This window comes from Thamnophis elegans, chromosome 3, assembly GCF_009769535.1.
Source record: "Thamnophis elegans isolate rThaEle1 chromosome 3, rThaEle1.pri, whole genome shotgun sequence".
Lineage (NCBI taxonomy): Eukaryota > Metazoa > Chordata > Lepidosauria > Squamata > Colubridae > Thamnophis > Thamnophis elegans.
Window position 1 is genome coordinate 41,588,521 of NC_045543.1, and position 25,215 is coordinate 41,613,735.

Genomic DNA, 25,215 nt, shown 5'->3' on the forward strand with positions numbered 1-25,215 from the left:
CATAACAAATACTTTCATGATCACTGCAAGTGATTCCTCTTTTCACATTTAATGCACTTCATTGGTAGATAAGGTTAACTAAGGGTGATTCTTCCCAGTTTGTCCTGCTAAGATTTACTAAGCACTTGATGACAGCACTCTCTTATATACCTTTGTGGTGTGTCCTGTAGTTTTTAGGGGCACTAATTCCCAGCTAAGTACATATCGGTTTGTAGCCTGAATCACTTTAATAGCACAAAAACATGATTAATTAACATTAAAACAAAAACCAGACACATGTGACATTTCATATATATTTATATATATATGGAATATACCTTCCATATATAAATATATATTCCTTCTCACCGTACCCGATTTTTTTTCTCTCACAATGAGTGGAGCTAAAAAAGGTGTGAAATGGATAGTGCTAAAAACACTGCCAAAGATAGAGAGCAGAGAAAGAGTGCCCTCAGTTAACTAGGGTGGTCTGGGCTAAAGTTGTCCACTGAGAGCAGGATGCCATTGTGCTCTCCAGCTATGACGTTTTTCTACCCTATCACTACTATTCTCCCCTCCATATCAGGTTCCCTTATGGCATAACTCCTATCCTCTTGGGAGTATCAAGAAAAAACACGGGAGCCTAAATTTTGAGTTCTGGGATTTCCTTAAAAATCCACAGCAGAGCTATTGCCTTTGGTGCCATTGTATAGGATGACTTCCTGCAAGGGTTGTGCCCCATGAGCTCCCATGATCCATTTGCTAGGCCCCTGTTCTCCAGCACAGAGGTATAGACTTTCGCCATCAGTCAATGAACACTGTTGGTTCCTATCAGAGCCTTCTAGTTCGGCGCCATTTAGGGAATGGTGCCTCTCACGCTGTACTGTGAATGGGACGCGTGAGTGGCGTGGGGTGCTGTGAGGGGAGGGCACCGGTGTTTCATCAATAAAGGTTGTAATCTCATCGCGGAAGAAGCAAGCACTGGAGCCAGGTCCCCGAGCCATTCCGGTTTGTAGAAACTGCCGAAGTGTAGTGAACTCATCCTCAGGGTAACGTCGACGGGGATGGTAACTACGGAACTCTGGAGGCAGAAAACTGGATGGTCCTCCATGTTTGTGTGGAGGAGCCACCCGAATGTCATCAGATGAGGACCACTTGTGAAGGAAGGAAGGAGTCGAACGATGGGAGGAAAATATATTGGTTTCATCGTGAGACATCCTCCGGGAGATAGGAACCTGAAAGGAAAGTCAGTGGACAAACAGCAGCTGAAGAATATAGATTGTTCTCCATTGATAGAAATGTCCAATAGCTTAAACATTTTAGGAGTCTAAATGAAAGAAAGAAATCTGAACCACTTAGCATATTCCTCTCTTCTCTTTATATAACAAGTCCCAGAAGGTTCACGGGCAGATTTCAAAAGGAATACATGGTAAAGTGTTTAAAGTAATTAAGTTTGAATTGTCTTTAATCAAATGTTAATAGTATGAAACTGAAAAGATTCTCAAGAATTTGTTAATCATTCCAATGCCTTACCACTAATTGGCTAGAACGCCTCATGCAAAGATCAAGTTTACTTTTTCCTGTGCAGTTAAGACTGCTAGAATATCTCTTTTCTCAGCATGCAAAAGCCATCTCAAGATGGAGAAGATCAGAGAAGGCTGCTGTCAGATATATTTGCTTTGAAATGTATGGTTATTTGAATTTCCTAATTGTTCTTTGATTATGTGACAATCTGCTCATAATGCCGTTTTACAAAAAAAGGTAATTCCCTCCCTCCCTCCCTCCCTCCCTCCCTCTCTCTCTCTCTCTCTTCTATACATGCTTTCCCTATACTATGTATTTGTGGAAATGGGGGAAATTCACTAATGATATTTTTTTTATTCAAGGGCTTCATTTTTCAATTTGTATTTTCAAGGAATTTTAGAAAAATCCAGATGGGGGTTCTTTGGTGTTTTCTCAGATACCCCTTTTCTCGGTATAAAATTCAATTATAAAAGGAAAGCTTGAATAGCCAGTATATCCATGTTACTCTGGAATGTTAATCTTTCAATATGTTCAATAATTAGAGGAGCAGCTCCCCAGTTCAACTCGGCTTAAGTAGAGGGAATAAAGCTTCTACTGTATCTCCATGCAGTGCTACATCAACCTCCAAATTGTTTTTCTCCCATGATGTTTTCTAAACACACAAACATGAATTATTGCATATAGCTCAGATGCTTGGAGGAAAATTGTGCCATATTCCTACAAGAGATGTAGAAACAGATGGGAGGTTGTATGGATTACACAGTATGAATTTTAAAAAGCTCTATATTTAAATGTCCCCCCCCCCACTCCAGATGATTGTGAAAATACAGCCTAATTAACACATAGCAGTTTGGCATCAACCTGGCAATACTCTTTGTTTAGTTAGTTACTAGCCCCCTTATGAAAACAACTAGCTTAGAAAACAGATGAACTATGTACATTCATCAAACTAATAAGTTTAAATGCCTCTGTATTCTCAGAAATAATAAAGACCCATTTAGCTATTAGCATGTCTCTAATTATGAAGTCGATTACAGAATAAGAATTGGAAGGGACCTCAGAGGTCATTCAGTCCAACCTCCTGCTCAAGCAGGATTTCCATACAAATGGTTATCCATTGTCTTCCTAAAAAGCCTCCAGTAAATTGTAGAATCAAAAGCAGAATCCAGTTTTAGAGTTCAAGATCGATGCTGTGTAATTTGAAATTCTACTTAGAAAAGAAGATCTTCAGTTCAACTCTAATTAGCCATAACATCTATTAAGTGTCTTTGGGCCAGTCTCTCAATCCAATTTATTAGCTTACCGTACAAAGGACAGTGAGTTGTTGCAATACAGTACTTTGAATCTAAGAGAACATGATTAGGTGACACTGACCATGGACTGACTCAGTCTAATAGAAAACCATATGCATATATTTAGAAGTGTAATTTGTGTATCAGGTTTCTGTTACACAACAGAGCCGTAGTGGCAAGTGGTAAGAATACAGTACTGCAGGCTAATTCACTGCTCACTTCAGGAGTTCAATTCTGAGCAGCTCAAAGTTGACTCAGACTTCCATTCTTCTAAGGTCAGTAAAATGAGAACCCAGTTTGTTGGGGGCAATATGCTGACTCTGTAAACCGCTTAGAGAGGTAAAACACTGTGAAGAGGTATATAAGTGCTTTTGCTATTGCTATTCTATCCTGTTCTTTGTTTATGCACTCATGGTAGCATACAAAGTAATCCTTTTTCCTACTTTGCTCCACAATAGCAATTGTCAAGTAGACTGGGCTGAGACCACCTGTTCCAAAATCATCCAGTGACTTCCATAGTTGCAGATGGACTAGAATCTGCAGTTCAGTATCTTTACTAAAAATGCTGCTTCTTTATTCATATGGTAGTTGCAACCAATTATCACTCAGAGCAGGCAGCTTACCTGCAAATAATGTAAACTGTCATGAGGCAACAGCATATGGTGTACCGGCAGCAGCTTAGCATCTCTAGGATCCTGCTTCATGGCTGTAGCACCATTGGCATTGAATCGCACCTTGCAGATCCTCCCATCTCCATAGTCATCACCAGGGCCATCTATATAGGAGAACAGAAGAGCTTAAAAACCCCTTTCAGTCTCCCCTTCACCATAGAGAAAACACATCTGCACATTGGCATGGCAGGGTATCTTTAAAATCATTGTGGCTCACTTCTCTTTCCCCTCCTCAATGCTATTTTATTTACTTTTGTATTTTATATTTTATAAGTTAGTAAAAATGTTTTTTAAGTCATTGAGGCTATGATATGTTGTTGGTTTCTAAAAAATATTTTACCCACCTAGGGTTCTAAGTCTATATTGTGCTGTACTAGTCCTGCACTTCACAGTACAGACCTGCTTTTGTTAATAGCTTGCAATAAATAGCCCATGATATGTTCCTATCTCATTTTTAGTGCTGTTAAAAGGTATGCTATGTATGCAAGAGAGGTTTGTTTGTTTGTTTGTTTGTTTGTTTATTTATTAGACACATTTATATGCTGCCCAATCCTGAAGAACTCCGGGTGGCTTACAAAAATAAAGAGAAAAAAACACATAACGAAACACATAACGAAAGAAACAGTTTAAAAACAGCAACACCTCATACATTCATTCTAATCGGGGCTGGATCTCAACAGTGAGGTCAACAGCCCCAGGCCTGCCAGAACAGCCAAGTTTTTACAGCTTTCCTGAAGGCCATGAAAGTGGGTATGGTCCGGATCTCCGGGGGTAGCTGGTTCCAGAGAGTCGGAGCAGCCACAGAGAAGGCTCTCCTCCGAGGGGCCGCCAGCCGACACTGTCTGGCTGACGGCATCTGAAGGAGGCCCAATCTGTGGGATCTTACTCGCCGCTGGGAGGTATGTGGCAGCAGGCAGTCTCGAAGGTACCCTAGCCCTAAGCCATGTAGGGCTTTAAAGGTGATAACCAACACCTTGAATTGTGTCCGGAGACACAGTGAGGTTGTTGAGAAACCTAAGCAATAAACAAGCTGGATTATGTTCAATTCCTTGATTTCCTGTTTAAATGGCCCTTCTTGGGTAAAACAATTGGAGTTAATTCTTGTCTCATTTGGTGCAAATGTGAATTTATTTTTCTACTAGGATTTCTATAATTTTACTGGATGTCCAAATCCAGTCTAAGAACTGATTATGGAAGATGCCTATAAGGTCAGCATTATTCCTAACCTTTAATCAGCACAAGCAACTCAGCAGTTTGGGGAAGGATCATGGGATGAAGCTTCAGACAAAGACATAGGCCTACAATGTCCTAATCTGGTAAAGTAAAGGTAAAGGTTCCCCTCGCACATATGTGCTAGCCATTCCTGACTCTAGGAGGCGGTGCTCATCTCCGTTTCAAAGCCAAAGAGCCAGCGCTGCCTGAAGACATTTCCATGGTCATGTGGCCGGCATGACCAAATGCCAAAGGCACATGGAACGCTGTTACCTTCCCACCAAAATAGTCCCTATTTTTCTACTTGTATTTTTACATGCTTTCGAACTGCTAGATTGGCAGAAGCTGGGACAAGTAATGGGAGCTCACTCCGTTACCCGGTACTAGGGATTCAAACCGCCGAACTGCCAATCTTTCTGACCAACAAGCTGAGTGTTTTAGCCACTAAGCCACCATGTCCCATCCTAATCTGGTACTGATCTATTAAGAACAGCAGAAATGGAGAGACAGCATTTCTGACTCCAGACTTATAGTAATCTAGTATTTGTTTAAGTGTATACAACTAATAAATGGAGTTAAGAGCAAGATAGTTGCTCTTAAGATAGTTGAGTCAGTATACAACTATCTGCATGGTATGTGCGGGGGGGGGGGGAGAAATGAAATAAGGGTTGTGTGATTAGAATCACATTCTCGGAGTTTGTAGGTCTGCATATATTCTCCCCTTATTAGAGAGATTGTCAGGGAGGGAAGACAATTTTTAGGTAGGCTTTCTCCTCCAGGACACAAACCCGGCTACCACGTATGCAGTGGCAAAATTCTGTGTTGTTGCAATGTCCACAAGAAAAAAATTGGTTACAGAAGTATAGTTGTCATCGTGTACCAATTATTTGGACATATCTCTAACAATTTCTGGACCATTGTTTTTACTCCCATATGTATCGACTTTTCACCCATGTAAACCAGAGAGTGACCTGAACAATTTGAGAACATGTATGTTATTATCCACTTTTAACGTCAGTACTTTTAAATATATTGTAAAAAATAATGTATATTGCTGGTCTTTGATCATAATAAAGATTTATACTATACTAGAATCACATTCTAGATTAGAACTCTAAAGTTAGTTATTGAAAAAGCACATGTGTAAATTTGATCTTTCAGATATTTTACCTGAATATTAGCTGATGTCATCTGATCAATTGATTTTCTACAATTTGATTTCAGTAACATGTTGTCATATATTTAAACATTGAGAATGCCACAAATGGCAATACTGTCTTTTAAATTTCATCTTGGTACTTGACTTTATAAGTGCAGAAACGGATTGGCTTCCAGGCTTCTAGGAATAAGGATTTACTCTTTAGACCTACTGCCTTCCTTTCCCTGTCTTGGATATGGAAATGGCAGGATTGGATAGGAAATTGATTGCGCATATCATGCTGAAGGGATTGAGTATAAAGATTCCAAAAACTCTTGCAAACTGTTAATAACATGTTAATGTAGCCCTCATCCTTAAAACTAAGGGAAAGTAAGGAACTTTTTTATTTTCCTCTGTGGAAAACATTGCAATTTTAGGAATTATTTAAGGTGCCACTCTGTGAGAATTAATACAGACACATAAACACCATCTAAAATATGCAAATTTGCAACAGATAAAAAGATAGCTGCTCCTCTGATGAATCTCCTGACAGGATACCTAATTCTGGTTGCTGATCTCACACTTCACACCTTTGAAGCTTGTGATTATTCCCCGCCCCTCTTCACAGTATGAGGCTTCCTCAATATATCATACAAAGACTGAAGTGGATAGGTTGCTCACCTTCTTCCCCATCATCTTCTGACATTATTGCTACACATTGTTCCCAGACAGTCCGGACATCTGCCCGGTAACGTTCACAAGACCAGATGAATGATGGGAGTAGCAGCGTCTGCACCATGGAGCACCAGAGCACTGCCAGCACCATCCAAGTGGGAGCAGTGTCATAGCGTAGGCTGAAGAAGCTGACCACCTAAAACAAGGAGAGATAAGAGTTGGCATGAGTAAAATTCCACAGTTGGCTCCCTGTTCATGGCAGAACACTCCAGAGATTATCAGAAAATTTCTCAGACAGCTAAAACAGGAATGCTACTCATGTTCTTTTAACTTTCAGAGTACTGATAGGCTTTGCAAATGGAATATTCTCAAAAAACCAATCAGCCGAATCAGTGAAAACATAGCTAAACATAAACATGTATTGTGGCAAATGCAACCACCCTCAGCACACTTTTTAAATTATTGCCTGTTTTCTACTCCAGCATTACAAGGGACGGGAAACGCTCGCAAATACTTTTTGGTGAACAGCTTCCTAATGGCTAGTTCACCTTATGCAGAAGCTGAAATTGTATGTCTGGAAAATAATTTCAGTATGTGCTGGCTATTGTCTTACAACACATTACAGTATTTTAATTATTTTTGTAAAGAAAATAATTCTAATTATTGCTATCATCAAGTAAACAGCAAGAGCTGATCAAGTGACATCAGCAAAGGGCCAGCATACCGTAATTGCCTTACAGAAAATCCTAATAGCTCAGTTACTCTGGTCATACTCAATTACTTTTCTGCATTCTTTCTTTATGAAAGAAGTCTGCAGTTTTGATTTGTTCTGCTGGATTTAATCATTATTTCTATGGAGAAAATACTGTTTTCCCTATAGCATTTAAATAGCAATATGTTGGTTATTGTGAAAATTAAACAAGTATGTGTTATTATCTCAAATGATGTATGGCACATGATTGCACAGATGTTACAACCACCAGATAATTCTCGTGACCTCACGGATCAGTGCCTAAAAATAATCTCCATGGATATCTATACCCTAAAAAATGCTATTGATATTTTTAAGAAATATTTTATATTATTCTAAAATTCCAATTAACAGTAGATCCATTTAGTAATGTTTCCTGTAAAGTTTCCTGCCATTTTTCTTTAATTATTGGCAACTCTGTTTTGCTGGATGAGAAAAACAAAATCAGTAACTGTGCATTGTGAATGAAAATTCAAGAGATACATTGAAATTGACAATTGCAATATGTTTTATTCTTAAGAAGGAAGACCTTAACTTATTTCCATTCACTGAAACATTGAGTGGTAAAGGAATTCTGTGTTGTGTTTTTTTAAAAGTGATCTGTAAAACCATGGCATAAAAAAAACCAATTCAGGTTTGTCTTGAAATTGGGGTGGGGGGGCAAAAAACCCATAAATGTAAAGGGTTATCTTTGCTCTATCCCTTGACTGTCTGGAATTTCTGAAAAAATGACAAGGAGTATTTGGAGATAATTGCAGGGATTTTCTATGACTGAGACATACATGTAAAAAACAACTCGTGCATTTAAAAAAAGTTCAAAAAATAAAATTATAAAGCACTTATTAAAACATTTAATTTAGAATTCAGCCACACCTCAAAGCATCTTAAAGCAAATGATACTACATCCATGCAGTCTCCTTAGCAATATAGCAGAAGTGGATTTCTATAGTTTTCTTCTGGGTTTTCTTTTACTTCTCCGTCTAACCAATAATCCTGGCATCGCCAGGCGCTACCTCTGGCCAAATATTTATCTTCTGCCATCTGTCAAGGTTGGCTGAGTGCTGCCACCTGCTCAGATTTGTTTCACATTAACATTAGGATTTAGAATAGAGGAATTTCATTATTCCTATTGTTAAATAATTGCTGATCTAGCACACGTCAATCAGGTGGTCTAGCAATAAATATGGACTTTTATCTAGCCCTGGTTTCTGGGACATACGTATAGAAATAAACAGCTCTCAAGATTCAAACATTTTTGTCCAGCATGAATGAAACCATCAAACATGCAATGATATATCTCAAAAGGGATATACATATACATACAGTGGATTATCAGTGCTTCCCATTAATTAATTAAGATATACTCAGCACTGCTGAGAGGAGACCAGAATGGCATTAAAGACATTAAGACAGTTTAAGTACTTACTCCCACCCCCACCCCAAATGTCCTAGAATACCTGTATTTCCTTTCTATCCACCCATGACATCTATTTACTTTTATAATGAAAAACAAATTACTACACCCAGAACACAATTTTGATTAGAGCAGCCATCCTTGATGCCAGATGATGTGTCTTGCATGGACAAGACACCTGGGTACCACATGTGGTCCCAGAGTCCCCAAAGCCTTGAGTGAAATCCCCAGTTTTCTCCAGAGATGGCCACCAATTATAATTTTTAACAAGACAGAAAAATGTATCAAATTTTTTATTAATTTGCAGTATTACTCCTGGCATACTCTTCAAAGCCATCCATGTATTACATAGCCATCCACCACCACCACCCCTACCCTACTTGGTGTATAGGTTCCTTTTGAAATACTATTAAGGCGTTTGGTATTTCCTTAGTGTAATGCATGGTTAGGAACTAGGCCTAAGGACACAATCTATGACTGATATACACAGTCCCCGAAGACAATAAATGAATCAATCAATCAACCTATTTATCTTTCTTTCTTTCTTTATTTATTTTCTTTCTTTCTTTTCTTTCCCATCTATCTCCCTCATCCAGGGGCTCTAGGGGGTATACAATTTTTGCCAGGAATGGCTAATTTTAAAGAGATAATGAAAAATGACAGATCTGAAATATACTTCAAAAGCTTCTTGTTACCATTCTATTTCAGAATGTCAAATGTCTTTATTTCAGGAAATGTCTTTGTATATGCAAGTTTAACAAACTGCTTTGTTAAAGTGATTTTGGTTGTGTCAGTCCTAACAGAAATTAAGGATTCACAGCTGGATTTATGCCTTCTAGAGATCCTCCAAAACAACAGGTCAAAAATAGGAAGGGATATTTCTTACCAAAATGGGTACACCAGTCAGTGTGTCATACAAAAAAACAATTGCGCTGATGAGATTGGTCATCTGCATGGAAGTCTTAGCAGATTCAGATCCATCCAGTGAAGATCTTCTTTTGCCTCTGACATCCTCTACTACTATGGCTGGCACATTGAAAGTGTTGTGAACTGAAGAAGGACAAGAAGAGGAATCTTCTGTTCTTTGGTGATGGCATCTATGATGCCTTTGGTGTGCCCACAAGGTCTGGTAGAAAGTAATACCCACACACACCAAGCCCATGACTATGCCTCCAAGAAGAAGCAAGCTGAAGCACACACCAAATCCTAGGCCGATCTTACTGACAATAAACTGGCAACCACTGGCATAATAACGTTCTCCATTGTTATGCCAGCCAATGGATGGCAACGTAGAAAGGATGAAGGAGACCATCCAGATGCCCATCACAGCATGCAGAGCCTGCTTCTTGGCATTGCTCAGCCGATAGTTGACTGGCCACCTTACCATCCACATACGATGATAAGATAAAGAGGCCACGGTGAAGCATGTGGCCAAGGCCAACGTATAATATGTAGAGACAAAGACCTTACAAATGCTTTCGTTCCAGTCGTAGTCAGAAGATTCACGTCGCAGCTGCACCACTGCATAAGTTGTAAGTGGCACTGCAGCCATGAGAATGTGTGTCCCTGCCAGGAAGCAGAGCAGGAGCTCCAAGGGCTTGTGTTTCTGTTGCTTCGCTGTGATGCTCAAGATTATCCAGGAGTTGGCTAACAGCGCAAGAAGCCCACAAGCCAGCCACCAAAGTGAGTTAGTGTGCAGAGTAGCTTTGGACAGTTCCTCCATGGAGCTGCTGTCGCCTCCACGATTCATTGTGCAGCCTCCTTCCTGGGATATGAATCCACACAGAAGAGAGAACCCAATGATTACTTCCTCCTATCTCCTAAACAGGAGAGGGGTGCAGAAAAAGTCTAGCTATTGCCATGAGTGCATATAATGTCTTTCTTCACTCTTTGTTGTTCTTTTCACCTACATCCCTTGCACTTTTAAAATTACTGTACATTGTTCCGATCCATATGTTTCTCGGACATGGTTCTGATTCATCTCTTTTTTCTTTTGATTATTTTCTCTCTCTTTTTTTTAAGAAAAATATTTTTATTCCAGAAAAAATGAATTGTATAGAGCAAAAGCTAGGCCCTGACAACACAAAGCTGAATTGCTCTTATTTGCTGTGAAGACACTGCTTTGTTTTCAAGGAAAGTTAGCATCTTCAGTGAATTGTAGGATTCCTATATTTTCTTAAAAGAAAAGACCATTATTAGTGAACAGCTTCTATATAAGGATATTAACTTATGTCTGTCCAACATGGTTTTTTGGGGAAAAATATAAGGTCCCTTGATGTTACATGTATTAAATTACTGATCTGTATAATTGCTGATTTACTGTAGGCTTGGATAATAGTTTTTGGGCGTGTTATATATTTGTGCTATTCATTTTATCATTCAGATTACTGCTAAAATTTCCTTTAAAAAATTAAGCTGCCACCAAATGTTTCAATGAATAGTGCATCTTAAGAAAACTAAGTAAATAAAGGATAAATATTTTTTTTCCTGTTGCCATCTTTTCTTCTGTTGCTGCCTTGCTTTCTCTGTCTTCAAAAATTAACTTCTGTCCGTAATCTCATTTGACGTTGCCTCTCCAAGATGAATTAATGTTGTTAATTGTTAAATAAAAATTAAAGGGTTCTTGCGGGACAGGGTTGGAAGAGTTCACTTGGAAGCAGGATGAAAGTCTTGGCTTTTAAAAGACATGACTGAGCTGTTGAATGACCACACATGACCAACTTCCTTTGCTTTTCTGCCAGGCACTTGGGCTGGCTATCCACCAAACCTTGTCCTCTGGTCTGGAATCCATAGATACCCAATCAACAACTGCAGGAAAGGTTTTAATTTCCCCAAGTTCCTTAGCCATTTAGAATTTATAGAACCAGTTGTACTGTAAAAAGAAGAAAAAAGGGAAAATGTAAAAAAAGCACAAGAAGATACCCTTTTCCTGTCTATTCTCCTGCCCTCACAGAAACCATTCCTAGTCATCCACCCACACAAATGAGTAGGTAATGGAGAAGAAAAACTATTGTGTCACAACACTGGATCAATACAACACTGAAGCCTACAGACTGAATTCAGTCACATGTCATGGCATAAGGATCTATTGTAATCTGCTTTTTGCACCCCAGGAAAATTCAAACAAAAACAGTTTTGTGAAAGCTTCTAGTGAAGAGGAAAAGCATCCTAACTTCTATTTCTTAAGTAATTCTCTCAATCTTCTCCTAGAGTCTGATAAGGCCCAACTATTCTTCTGCCTACTGTAAGGCAAGGCAAGCTAGTAATAGAATAACAGAGTTGGAAGGGACCTTGGAGGTCTTCTAGTCCAACCCCCTGCTCAGGCAGGAAACCCTATACCATTTCAGACAAATGGTTGGCCAATCTCTTTTTAAAAACATCCATTGTTGGAGCATTCACAACTTCTGGAGGTAAGTTGTTGCAGTGATTAATTGTTCTAACTGCCAGGAAATTTCTCCTTAGTTCTACCTTGCTTCTCTCCTTGATTAGTAGATTTTATGGGTAATGAAGAGTGGCAATATGCAGTTTTGGTTCATCTATTGCAGTGTTCTGTAAAGTCCTGTGCAAGCCTCTTTAAAATGCCCAGATTAACAGGATTCAGCTAAGAGAACGTTTTGGTCACTTGTGTCCCATTTTAATGCACATAAATGCAGAGAGGAAACTGAGCAATATAACAATCTTGGATGAGGACAGCAATGTCTCCCATGGATTAAACCAGGAGCAAGCAATAGAACTGAAGGGAAAAACATTTTTCCAAGGATCTATCTATCTGGTGATCAATATTTTTTAGAAAACCATGTTTTAAATGCTCAGGAATCAGGGAGGAGCAGTTAACTCAGAAGTCTCCAGTCTTGGCAACTTTTAAGATTTGTGGACTTTAACTCCCAGAATTTCCCTCAGCACAACTGACTGAGGAATTCTGGGAATTAAAGTCCAAAAGCCTTAAAGTTGCCAAATTTGGAGATCCCTGAATTAACTGTTCATCTCTGACTCCTGGATATTTAAATGATTAAAGTTGCTAATCATATAAAATGAAAGAGAGGTTTGGGGTTGCAAAAAGATTCAAAGGCCTCTTTCTAAAATTGAATGGGTTTTTAAGATACATTCTGTGTATTGCAAATGCAAAGTGATAAACACTGAAGCAAAGTATCAAAATTTCACTTATATATTAACAGAATCTAATCTTGCAACGAGAATCTTGAAGTCATGGTAGGTAGGTCAAATGAAAAGATCAATGAAATGTTAAAAGTGATTTCATGCTAACTAGGAAAAGACAAATTATGAAATTGCCAACAGATAATGTAAATAATGAAAGTCTGCTTAGTATAGTTTTATTACTATGTCTCAACTACAGCAATGATTGAATATGGTACAAAAAGGCAACCGAAACAAATTAAAGGGCTAGGATATCTCTGCTACAGAGAAAGATTTCATTGATTTCGGTTTTCTAAAGAGATGTGACAGAAGTATATGATATCATGTATGATATAAAAATGTGCATAGATAAATATCTGTATCTTTCTAAATATTATTAGCTGGAGACAGCTAGGCTCAATAGTAGGAAACTCTTTTAAAAACGAAAATCTGAATGTGATGATAGCCTTTAATCTAACATTTTTTTTAAAAAAAGTAGCTAGACAAATTGAATGAATATTTAATATTGTTTCTGTCCTGTCCTGAAGGCAGAATGCTTTAAATATTAGCTGCTGGGGAGTGACTGTGAAAAGAGAGCTATCACCTTCCTGCTTTTTTTAATGAGCATCCTGGAAGCATCTAGTTGACCTTTATTTTTCATCTTAAAACCTACTTACCGCCAGTAAAATTGGCCTGCAGAGCAGTTGGCAATACAAAACAAAAAAACAAAATTACAATTACAATGTTGGCTAATCCACAAAACACAATTTAAAATCCACAAATATTAGGTAATATAACACCTTCAGGTATAACTATCTGATTAACAATTTGAAAAGCGAAGTCCTAAGGGGGAAGTTTCTTATAACAAACCAGGAAGGGAGTTGTCCAAACTTCGAGAGGGAAGAAATTCTAGAAATATGGCGCCCACCACTGAGGAGGTCTTGACTGTGGTTATTTTCAATCTGATTTTAATCTGGAAATTAATGGACAATCAATGGGTTTTGCCAGAGCAAACTTCATACAGTATACTTATGCTGTGAAACTCCTGACTAAAGTCTTGCCACCATATTCTGGATCTGCTACAATTTCTGAATTTCCTAGAGTACATTGTAATAATCTAACTGAAGATAAACAATTAATGGATAGGAACCAGATGAGATCAGGAAGGGATAAAGATATTTAAGCCTGACGGACTTCAACTCCCAGAATTCCCCAGTCAGCAAAGATGGCTGGGGAATTCTGGAGGTTTAAAGTTGCCAAGGTTGGAGACCCTGGATATAGAGAACAAATAAACATAGCTGCTATAGGTGCTCTTCATCACCGCACTGACGAAGGTAAGGAAGTTCAAACAGCACTCCCCCAAATTACATACTGAGTTTCCTTGACCCCCGAAATAAGTGTTTGGCCTTATTTTTGGGGAGATATTATTATTTTTCAGGTGCAGGAGTCGGCAAACATGGTCACCTCATGGCTGCTGCTGTGTTGCAACATTTTTGGGGAAGGCTTATTTTTTGGGGAGGGATTTTTTTAGTGCATGCGCTCAAAAGTCCGACTGGGCTTATTATCTGAGGTGGTCTTATTTTCAGGAAAACAGGGTACATGAAATAGCACTATATACACAGACAGGTTTCCAGAAAAATCCAGTGGTGGTGGTCTCTCCTAGGATCATTAGAATGCTCTGTCTTAAGCACTTGAATATCATTGTCATAGATTATCCCCATGCATTTGCTGGTGGAGAAGAACTTTAAGCTGCTGCAGAACATCTTTCAATAAAAGAGAATATATGTAGCTCAAGGTTGAAATGAGGGGTCCTTGGTGCTCTCTAAGCTTGGTTGTTTTCTTGAAGACATTTCACTACGTAGTCTGCAATAAAACAACCAAGCTCAGGGAGCACAAAGGACCCTTCAACTCTTCCTTCCTCCTTACTTTTGAAGCTAATGCAACCTGCCTCCCAACTGATGTTTGTGACCACACACTTGGTTCTGCCAAGTCATTTATTCCCCAAGTAGCAGAAGCTACTTCAATTGAAACTTTCATTTCATAAATTCTCAGTGCCCACATGCTGTTCCTATCCTAAGCTCCCACCATGATGATGCTACTATTTCTCAAGCCTGCTGATCGCTCTCATTCCAGCTCAGTTCTTGCAAGCTGCATTCTGTCTTAGGTATTGCCCACAATTAGGTATCTGTCCTATTTATTTATTGGATGGAAAAAATCCTTCAACTAAATGATTTCCCTGACCTTAATGTTTTTCATTCAGGACATGGACTGGAATAAGAAAGAAGGGAATAGAGACACTTTCCTAGGGCTATAGTTTTGTTGGATCCCTCTCCCTCCCTCTCCCTCCTCTCTGTCTCTCTTTCTCTTTCTCTTTCTCTTTCTCTGTCTCTGTCTCTCCTCTCCAAACTTGTTTCCCCCCAAATAGATAGCAATCCATTTACAATCTATCATGCAAATAGACATGAATTTAAGAATTACAACATGAACTGCTGGTAATCAAACATCTTAAAGGTTAATTTTAAATGCTACCTTCAATCTACTTGCTGGTCTTCATTACTATTGCTACCAGTAATATTTGGTCAGGAGCTCTGCTGGATCAGGCCTAGTTCCTCTAGGAAGCATTCAGTCTTGCACAACGGCCCACCAAATGGATCTCAGGAGCCTGCAAACAGAAGATGTAAACAACCTCCTTTTGCATTGCTACTTGTGTGTTCCTAGTTAGTATCATACAAGCAATAACTTCTCTCCCCTTGTATTACCTGGATGGATAACTTTTCCAATTATTATGGGTCCAGCATCAGACCACTTTCAAGTGTCATTGTCTATATTTAGCATGGGTAGCTCATGTATCTGCTATTCACATGTAATGCCAATAAAGATATGGGTTATCTTTAGTTCTAGGGCTATTTTGCACAGTCTTCCAAAACGACAAAGCTTTCATTAAATACAGATTTACAAGAGTGGCTATTACTTCTTTCCTGCTGATGTTTCCTACAACTTGGGCAACATTGTTACATGCCCTAGTTCTCCTGCCTTTTCCACCTTCATGTATGGGATATATGGTTGCCGCATAGTTTCCAGGAAGCCTTCTGCCGGCGATTACCCGCCCCATGCTTCCTGTTAAATGCCACCTCCCACTATCCTAGCTGTATTTCCAGATGGGAACTTTTTTGTGACTAGGGAAACAAGTCGCTCACAGGCTTCTGACTGAAAGGGAAGATGCAGGAAGATGAGGGGGAACAAGTCAGAGAGATGGGGAGGGTGGAGATGAACAAGGGAGCTTAATAAGGTTAGAATCGAGGCCCTGCTCCACCTCTTCATCCCCTAGTCTTAGCAAAAGGAAGGCAGCAAAATGAAAAGGTTCCTCCCCTCAATTTCCCATTCCACAATGCCTTAGCCTTTGATCATGCCCTTAAGCAAAGTGCAACTGCCTCTGGCCTCCAAGAAGTTGCTATGGCACTAGGCCTGGGCAGAGGGAAGTCTGGGCTGAGAGAAAATTGAAGGGGGGGAGTCCCCCCCTTCCCCCGCTTTTTTTGCCCTTTCCTGCAGACCAGGAGCTCTGAGGTGGAGCAAAGAAGGGAGCCAAGCCAGGGCAACAAGGAGGAAGGTTAAGTTAGGGACAGAGGAGGTTCGACTCCTTATGGCAGACAGTCGGTTTGCTCGGTAGGGCTAGAGAGGATCAAGTCAAGAGCGTGGCTTGGGCAGGCAGGGCAGAAGAAAAGGACCCGCCAGCAGCCAAGAATGCCAAGGCGAGCGGGAGGAGACAGTCGCCATGCACAGACCGCCGCGCCGGTCAAGGCCATCGTACCGCCACCACCAGCCGCTGCCCCTTCCCGCGTTTAGCCTGGCTCGGCGAGGCTGGAAGAAAGCAGGCAGCCGAGCGAAGGGACCCATCTTACCTCTTGCCGCTGCTGCTGCCATGGCGACCGGAGCATCCTTTGCTTCTTCTGCTACCGCCGCCGGGAGCAGCTCTCTCGTTTGCTCTCCGCGCCGCCTGCCGCTGTCCGCCTCCCACCCCGAAGAGACGGCAGCCACGTCAGGGCAGGGCGAGCGAGCGAGAGGTAGCCCGCGGCAGCCGGCGGGAGGACAGCAGCGGGCGAGCAAAGGCAGCTGGGATTCTCCCCCAGCGACGGAGACGGGAAAGGGCGCTCACCCACCGGCGGCGGCAGCGGCGGCGGCTTTAATGGCTGCGGCCCGGCCCCACCGCCTCTGCCAGTGCGTGCGCGCCTGTCCCCTTCTTCCGCGTCCCTCCTCCCCGCCGTCTCCCCCAGGAGGTGGCAGCTTTCCTGCCGTTTTGGGCTGCTCGGGGATTTGGTCCCTTCGGGACGAAAGAAAGGGGAAACGGGGAAGGGAGCGTTCCAGGCTGGGCCTGCCTCCCCGTGTCCGAAGACGAGGGGCTGGGGCGGGCCCGGACGGCTGGGCCAACAGGTGGTTTGCAACCTGAAGGTGGAAGAGGAAGACGGGGAGGCTCGTGGGCAGGCGAGACAGCACAGTTAAGACTCGGTCTGTTTGCACCTTGCTGGAGTCTGCAGTAAAGAGCCGGGATAAAGTTGTGAGGCTCCACGTGCTCTCACCATCGTGACCTCGGCTGAGGCTTTACCCCAGCGATCCAGGGGAGACAACGAATACTTTTGATTGGGAGGGCTGCTCCCAGAGATGCTGTTTTCCAGTCTTACTCGCCCATCCTCCTACTTCTGTCCCAATTGTTTTTCAGCTTTCCCGAGACTGTTCATAGTTCTCCAAGTAAGCAGGCCAGGAATTAGCAAGCAGGAGACCTCTAGGACATAGGTACTAGTCAGGCAATCAAGATTGGCTGCAGGTTGTCTGGATGTAGAACCGGAAGCAGATAAAACTGGATTTCCTGTAGTGTAATGCACAGAATGGATCTTGTGTGTATTTGTGTGTAAATGACTTTTTGGAAGTTCTAATTTTGTGGCCATCTACAGATAGAAAGAGACTTTGCTTTGTTATGATAAGCAGAGTTGGTGGCTGAAACACAAGATTTTTGAGGAGATATGTAGTGTGTTTCTACAAGAAGAAGTGAGCATCTTCAACAGGATGGTGTTTATAGGAGTCTAAAATGTCATGCATACATCGTAGGACTGCAATAAAATGTAGTCAGTGAGAAAAGCTGTAAGTGAATTATGATTTTCAAATCATTCCAATATTTATTTGCATGTGGAGTAGGTGGACACTTGTGACATCCTATTGATAACCTGTTGCTCACCCTTCAAGCCCTTTTATTGTGACTCTGGAGTCTGATTCAGTTTACTATGTGATGGTAGTGTTGTGTTTAGGCAAAAATAAACAGTAAAATACATGAGTGAAGCATCCAAAATGCTTCATATAATATTTTATTTAAAGGGAGGAGGTGGAGACAATGATAAAATATGGCCTTCTTTCTTCAGCTAGCTCTCTCTATCGTCTTCGTTTTTCCTGAGGTTCTTGGATATGAAATCGCCCCTAACCCATTTGGATGGGGAAATCTCTGAAAATGTGAAAACTTTTAAAAAGGATTTGTTAGCCAGTTATTGCAGCGTTTCTGAACATTCTGGCATGTTACAGCTAAGATTTGATAAAGCAATGCCACTCCTCCTTTTTTCAGGACTTGAACTCTGGCCAGGCAGATTTCAGTTTGAATTATATAACCCTAATTTAGCCCTTAGTAATAAGCACAGGCAATGAACAGATTCTAGAATTTTTATTCAGAATTAAATTTAACCTAAACCTGTATTAATAACATTCAATTATTTGGCCAATATGTCAGTTTATAACTAGAAAATGAGGTAGAAAAATATATGAAAGTACATACACAGATGTGCATCTGCGCATGTACATAAGCAGCATGTAAGCTGCTTCCATAGGCAAAAGGCACATCTGTCTGAGACCAGCACCATGCTTTCATCCTCCCCACAACACTGAAAGTTCTGATGATCTTCATATTTCAGTTGGCTCAGGTCCTGGTCCACAAGAAATATGACCATGTTTTAACAGCACTTCTTATCTAGTGACTGGGCTGGCAGAGGATTTTTGCCTCATTGCTATTCTTTTGATCATCTATCTTCCACTGGCAGCCAAGGTGATTTGGTCTCCTCTCTCCCTTGCTATTCCTGGCAGTTCTGTGCTGCAGCTTCACTATTAACCTCTTTAGATTTGTTTACATGTTGTTCATTCTGCTTCCAGACTACAAATCCACCAAAATAAAGACTGAGGATGAGAATGGATGAGATTGGGTTGAGATGTGGCATTATCTATCTATCTATTTTTTGAGCTTCCCTGTTGGCCTGCTCAAAGGGAGACCATTTAGGTACTGATGGTGTCTCAAAATAGGTGACTTGGGAGGATGAATTAGAGATGCTCGCTCCCTAATGATATCTACTTGTCCTATCAGGTTCAGCAGGAGGGGCATTTTGCCAATCCCGTCAGCCAGGGATTGTCTTTTGGTGGAACTCAAGAAAGGAACACATTCTGCCCTGACATTATACCTCTGAAAATATGATTATCCAATTCCTGCTGGCTTTTTGCAAGGCCCTGAAAATACAGTTTTGCCAGTGGGGCCTGGAGACATGGAGTTGCGATGGAGCTGATAAGTAACTTTACAGGTTATTTTGATCAATGGTATTATGGCCTGTGAGTTTCATGTTTTTTTGTAATGCTTTCATATAATTTTCTTCTTGTTTTTAAATTGTTTCATTGTCCTCTTTTGTTTTTATTTATATTTTGTATTGCCAGGACTTTGATGATGACCGGTTCAAGGTTGACTCAACCTTCCATCCTTCCGAGGAGGGTAAAATGAGGATTCAGATTATTGGGGACAATATGCTGATTCTATAAACTGCTTTAAGGCTATAAAGGGCTATAAAGCACTGTGTAGCAGTATATAAGGCTAAGTGCTATTGTTATATTTGTTTTAATTGTTTGTAAGCTTCCAAGAGTCATACATGTGAGATAGGCTATTATATTGATTTGAAATAATAAATGAATGAATGAATGAATAAATAAAGAGAAAGAGAGAAAATTTCAGTTTTGAATGTGCCTGCAAGTATAAGAAAAAGGAAAACATCTTTAATATTTTAATGTTAATGTTCCTTCTGGATTGTGAACCCAGTCCCCTATATTAATGCACCTATTTGCATGTAATGCCACATCTAAATGGCAATGTTCTGTAACAAGGAAACCGTTTTTGTCAGTGACTCCAAATTTGTTTAGGGAACCTGACCATTAGAAGGAGAGATCTATTTGTGCAGCAAAATGCAGTTCTGGTTCCTTATTGCATCCTGGAGAACACTTGATCCACAAGAAGTTGTCCATGGCTACTATCTGGATTTGTATTAATACTGAGCTTTAACAAGGAGTTGCCATTGCTGTGATAAGTAAAGTTCTGCATCTGAAATTACACAGGTCTGCAAAAAAAAATTTCGAGAGCTGTTTTCGTTATTCCACATAATCTTTATGTTTCTTGGTGCGCTGAATCCAAAAATGACCTCCATTTTGTCATAGGACATCACATTTCCTGACAATTTAGGTAACTATGTTAAATAAGGCAATACCTCAAAATAAATGGAAATAGACTTATAAAATTAAAGTTTTATTACAATATTTTCATGAAAATCCTTTTTTGAACTGAAATGAGCTCACCTACACACACTGAACTCGATTCTTCTTCCTTGTGAGGCTCCTCTTGGTGCATTTATGCTTGTGAGTAGCATCTGGAATGTCTCTCTGAAGCATCCAACGGTAGTCTGCCATCATTGTAATGCTCTATTTTGCCTGGTATCTCCTTTCCATCTCTTTAATGTCTTGGTGGAATCGTTCACCTTGTTCCTCACTCACAGCTCCCAAATTTTTAGGAAAGTAGTCAAGGTGGGACTGAAGAAAATGCACTTTCAAACTCATCAGGCAACTTAAAGCTTGAAATGCTTTCAGCATTCTTCCGATGATCTTTTTGTAGTGAGGATCTTTGTTATTGCCTAAAAATTTATGTACAACTTTTTAAAATGCAATCCACCCTTCTTTTTGAGGATCCGTCATGGTATTGACAAACTCTTGATCAACTATAAGCCTTCTAATGTCTGGTCCGATGAACACACCTTCCTTCAATTTTGCCTCCGACAGGCATGGATGCTTGGTGACCAAGTATTTGAAACATTCTCCATCTCTTGGAAGTGATTTTACCAATTGCTTCATCAATCCCAATTTTATCTGGAGAGGTGGTAAAAGAACTTTATGGGAAGGTACCAGAGTTTCTCGAAGGACATTTTTTTCACCGACTGTTAGCACCCTTGACTGCCAACTCTTCTTGGTCCAGTGATTTTGTCGGTCTCGACTGTCCCATAGACACAGAAAACAAGGGTATTTGGTATACCCAGCTTGTTGCCTGAGCAGCATGCGCAAGACCTTTAAGTCCCCACACGCTTGCCAACCATGGTCTTCATATTTAAGTTTACGAAAAACCATTTCCAAGTTCTCGTAGGTTTCCTTCAAGTGTACGGAATGACCTACAGGTATGGAAGGGTAAAAACCATTGTGGAGTAAAACTGCTTTGAGACTTATTTTTGAAGAATCTATAAAAAGACGCCATTGCTCTGAATCATATTGCATTTTAAATTGACCCATCAGACCTTCGACATTGATGCAATAAACCAACTTGTCTTCCTGCGCAAAGTAAGGAACAAACTCCTTTTCACGATGTCTGAACCATGAAGGTGACACTCCCGGCAATAATAAATTCGTGCTTTCCAGCCTTGATCCAAGTAACTCAGTGGCATCTTTGGGAAGATTCAAGTCTCTTACCGAATCATTCATCTCCTCCTGAGAAAACAATTTTGGTCTTGTATCATCTTCTAAGTCAGAACTTGATTCGTCATCTGGTTCAGGTATGACTTCACTTTCATCGGAGATAGGTATCTCTTCCAAGGTAGCAGGAGGCTTGGGTACTGGTATATCTGTGCCATGGGGGCTGAGTGAAGATTGGGGTATGAAATGGAATGCTTCCATTTGGAATTAAACCCTTTCACATCACATGAACAAAAGTAACAGTCATCACTATGGTTCTTTTGCTCTCGCCATACCATAGGAATCCCATAACAGAAAGATTTTTTCTTACCCTTGAACCATTTTCGAAGGTCCTCAACACACCGTTTGCACACTTTATGAGGCGCCCAAACTTTATCTTGATCTCCAATTTTTAGTCCAAAGTATGCAAAGTATACTTTTTTCACAAAGTCTGTAATATTCTGCTGTTGCTTCAACTCTGTATATTCACCACAGATGAAACAGAAACTGTCTGGTGAATTAATACACTTTCATGGAGCCATAACATAATGGTTGAAGAATGATAAGCTAACATGAATTGCAATGAAAAAGTGTGAACAGCCTAGAACCAAGAACCTGATGATGATTCGTGCACAAGTGTGGCATGCAGGAGAGAGCAGCTCTGTGTCTTTATACGAGACGTCACAGTGCTGGCCACGCCCCCTGCACTGACCGGAGATTCTGCTATCTCCCCTGTGTCTCCCTCCCACTGGATTCATCAGGAAAGATTAACCCCTTCTATCATTAGAAGCACAGACTTAAAACTTGCTTAGCTTATGTATGTATTGCTGACCATCAGATTTACAGTGCTATATTTTTTTTACATAACTCGGACAAACCCTTTAATGTTTTTTTGGCATTTTATGTCTTAAATGCACTTATGTGGATTAATTAATAGTAATTTGGACTTTAAATTTGGTTAAAAACCCACAATATAAAAAATACCAAAAATTTAAAAAAATGATAAATTTGAAGACAATTTTGCATGTTGTGGCAAATCATGAGTCTAGGAGTTTTTTCAATATTTTATTTGTTTTCAGCACACCAAAATATATGGAAATTAGATGAAAATAATCAAACAGCTTTTTAGTTTCAGACCTGTGTTATTTAAGAAAATATACTGGCTTGGATCCAAGTAACAATTGAGCAGAATTGGCTTTTCCCTTTCCTTTTAAAGAAAGGATGGTAATGTCTTATCCCAAACCACCTTTGAAACTTTCCTCACTATTAAATATATGCCAAATAAAAAAACCACTTAATAAACAAAAGTAAAAGTAATGGAATCAGATTGGAAGGAGCCATTCATGCCAAGAAAACTAAACACAGTTCAGTGCAGGAATTCCTGTTGAAGCCTCCAGATTATGAAGGCAGCCTGCCTAATCTTCCCTTGATCATTGGCTGTGAAAGTGAGCCTGCTGTCCCTCCGCATAATTCATTATTCTTTGGATATTGATTTGCCTCTGCATAAAAATTTCACTTAAATAATTTTGGAGGGGAATCTAGCTAATTCTGATTTCTTGCTATTGACTGAATATAAACAAATACTGTAAGAAGCTATTCATTCTCCTTCCACCAGTACAGGAAAAGCATTTCATATTAGAATGAAATGAGTTAGATTGAAAAGGAAGTCGCATCTCATGTTCACAACTCATTACTGCAAACAAGAGGAGCAAATAGCCTTAAATGAAAGATGAGAAATATAAATAGCGGTACATATGAGTCATTGGGGAAACAAGTATAAAAGGAGGAGCAAGATGGGCAGATGTCTCTTTTGCTGACAATTAGACAATCTCATGTATGTAAAACGTATTTGCGCTGACTGCTAGAACTCCAAACAGCTCCCGGAATAAATGTTGCAATAAATGTGGGTTTATATCCCCAACACATTGCACAGTGGATCTATTCATCTAGGGACCTTTAAATTTATTTCCTTGTTGATCTTGCTGCTTGGCCTTAAGCAAATCTTTCTCAGTCTCAATTCACTCTGCACTGAATAAGTTCTTAATGACTCATTTTGCAAGATTATTCTGAGTTTGTAAGAGAGGAGCACTGCAAAGTACTGTTCACAAAAAAGGTGCAATTAAAATGAATACTAATAATATTCTAATTATGCTTCAAGATTTCTTCCTGAGTTTAAATGTTAAATGCATGTCACGAGCAGTTTTCACATTACTTGATTTAAACCCAAGAAACCAAGGGTAATAAAATCAAATGAATGTAAACAAGCATTAACACCAATAGTAAACATATTGAACCATGGAGGTGGAAGGTTGCTTGAGGTCATAATGAATTGGCTTCTTAGGTTGAATTAAGGCTTGGGACTGGAGGTTTCTTTGTCCTTATGTGAACGGGTCTTAAGTTTACTATAGGATTAGGAGTTAACTAAATCATTCCCTTAGTACAGCATCCATGAACATTTCTATCGATGTTGAGGAATATCCTGCTAATATCTGTGTTTTACTTTACTGTCTAAAATTTGATTTAGGAAATATGTTTCCAAACGGATTTTGAAATGAAATACTGCTCCTTCCGGCCACCCACTATCCTAATTTAACAGATTTATCAGAAACAGAATAACAGAGTTAGATGGGACTTTGGAGCTCTTCTAGTCCAATCTCTTACTTAACCAGGAGACTCTCCACCATTCCAGACAAGTGGCTGCCTACTCTCTTCTTAAAAGTCTCTAGTATGGAGTATCCACAACTTGAAGGCAAGCTGTTCCACTGGTTAATTGTTCCCACTTAGTCCTAAGTTGCTTCTCTCTTTGATTAGTTTCCATCCATTATTTATTGTCTTGCCTTCTGGTGCTTTGGAAAACAGATTGATACCTCTGCCCAACCTTTTGCATGTAAATCCCATGTTGACCTAGAGGTGTCCTCAAGTTGAGCTCAAACTGTGATGACTCCATGAAGTTTATTTGGTTGAAGTGATTTGCAATCACTTTCTTCCAGGGTCCTTTTTCTTTTTTTAGCTTCAAGCACATTCTTTGATGATTTCTCATTGACATTTACCAGACCTGAACCTGCTTGGTTTGGCATGGGGACATCCAAAATCTGAAGGGTGCCGAGACATAATTTTAATTATATATAACTGAACTTTGACAGTTATACTAAAGCAGTGTTTCTCAACCTTGGTGACTTTAAGTCCTATGGACTTCAATTCCCAGAATCCCCCAGCCAGCATAGCTGGCTGGGGAATTCTGGGAGTTGAAGTCCACAGGACTTAAAGTCACCAAGGTTGAGAAACACTCTACTAAAGTAAACTTATATATACCTTGAGCTAGCAATGAAGTATTGGAATACAATACACTTTTCCCTAAACCAGAGAAGTCTTATTATTTCAAGCAAAAAGGACATTCAGCTAAGACAATAATGAGCAAGGCTTCGAAGCTTTAAGGTGACTATACCAAGCTTGAATCTGTTCCTGCTGAACTAGAAGAATGTATCAGACCTGTCTGGTTCTAGTCTATTCCTTGCTTGACTTGTAATGGCAACTTCCATGATGAATCAAATGAATCAAATCTGCGGTGGTAAGTTTCACTATCTATCCTAATAATTAGCTATGCAGCTTTAAAAAAAAACTTTGAACCCACTAGGATTCTGTTAGTATCC

General features: G+C 39.9%; 1 protein-coding gene across 1 annotated transcript; it reads right to left on the bottom strand.

Annotated features, from left to right (window-relative positions):
- Nucleotides 1–647: 647 nt before the first annotated feature.
- Nucleotides 648–10,406, bottom strand: GPR162 (G protein-coupled receptor 162). The gene is made up of 4 exons (XM_032213111.1): nt 9,543–10,406; nt 6,498–6,687; nt 3,419–3,570; nt 648–1,214 (listed from the first exon to the last, which is right to left on the bottom strand). The coding sequence occupies exons 1-4, from the start codon at nt 10,404–10,406 to the stop codon at nt 648–650; spliced, it is 1,773 nt and encodes a 590-aa protein (XP_032069002.1).
- Nucleotides 10,407–25,215: the final 14,809 nt, after the last annotated feature.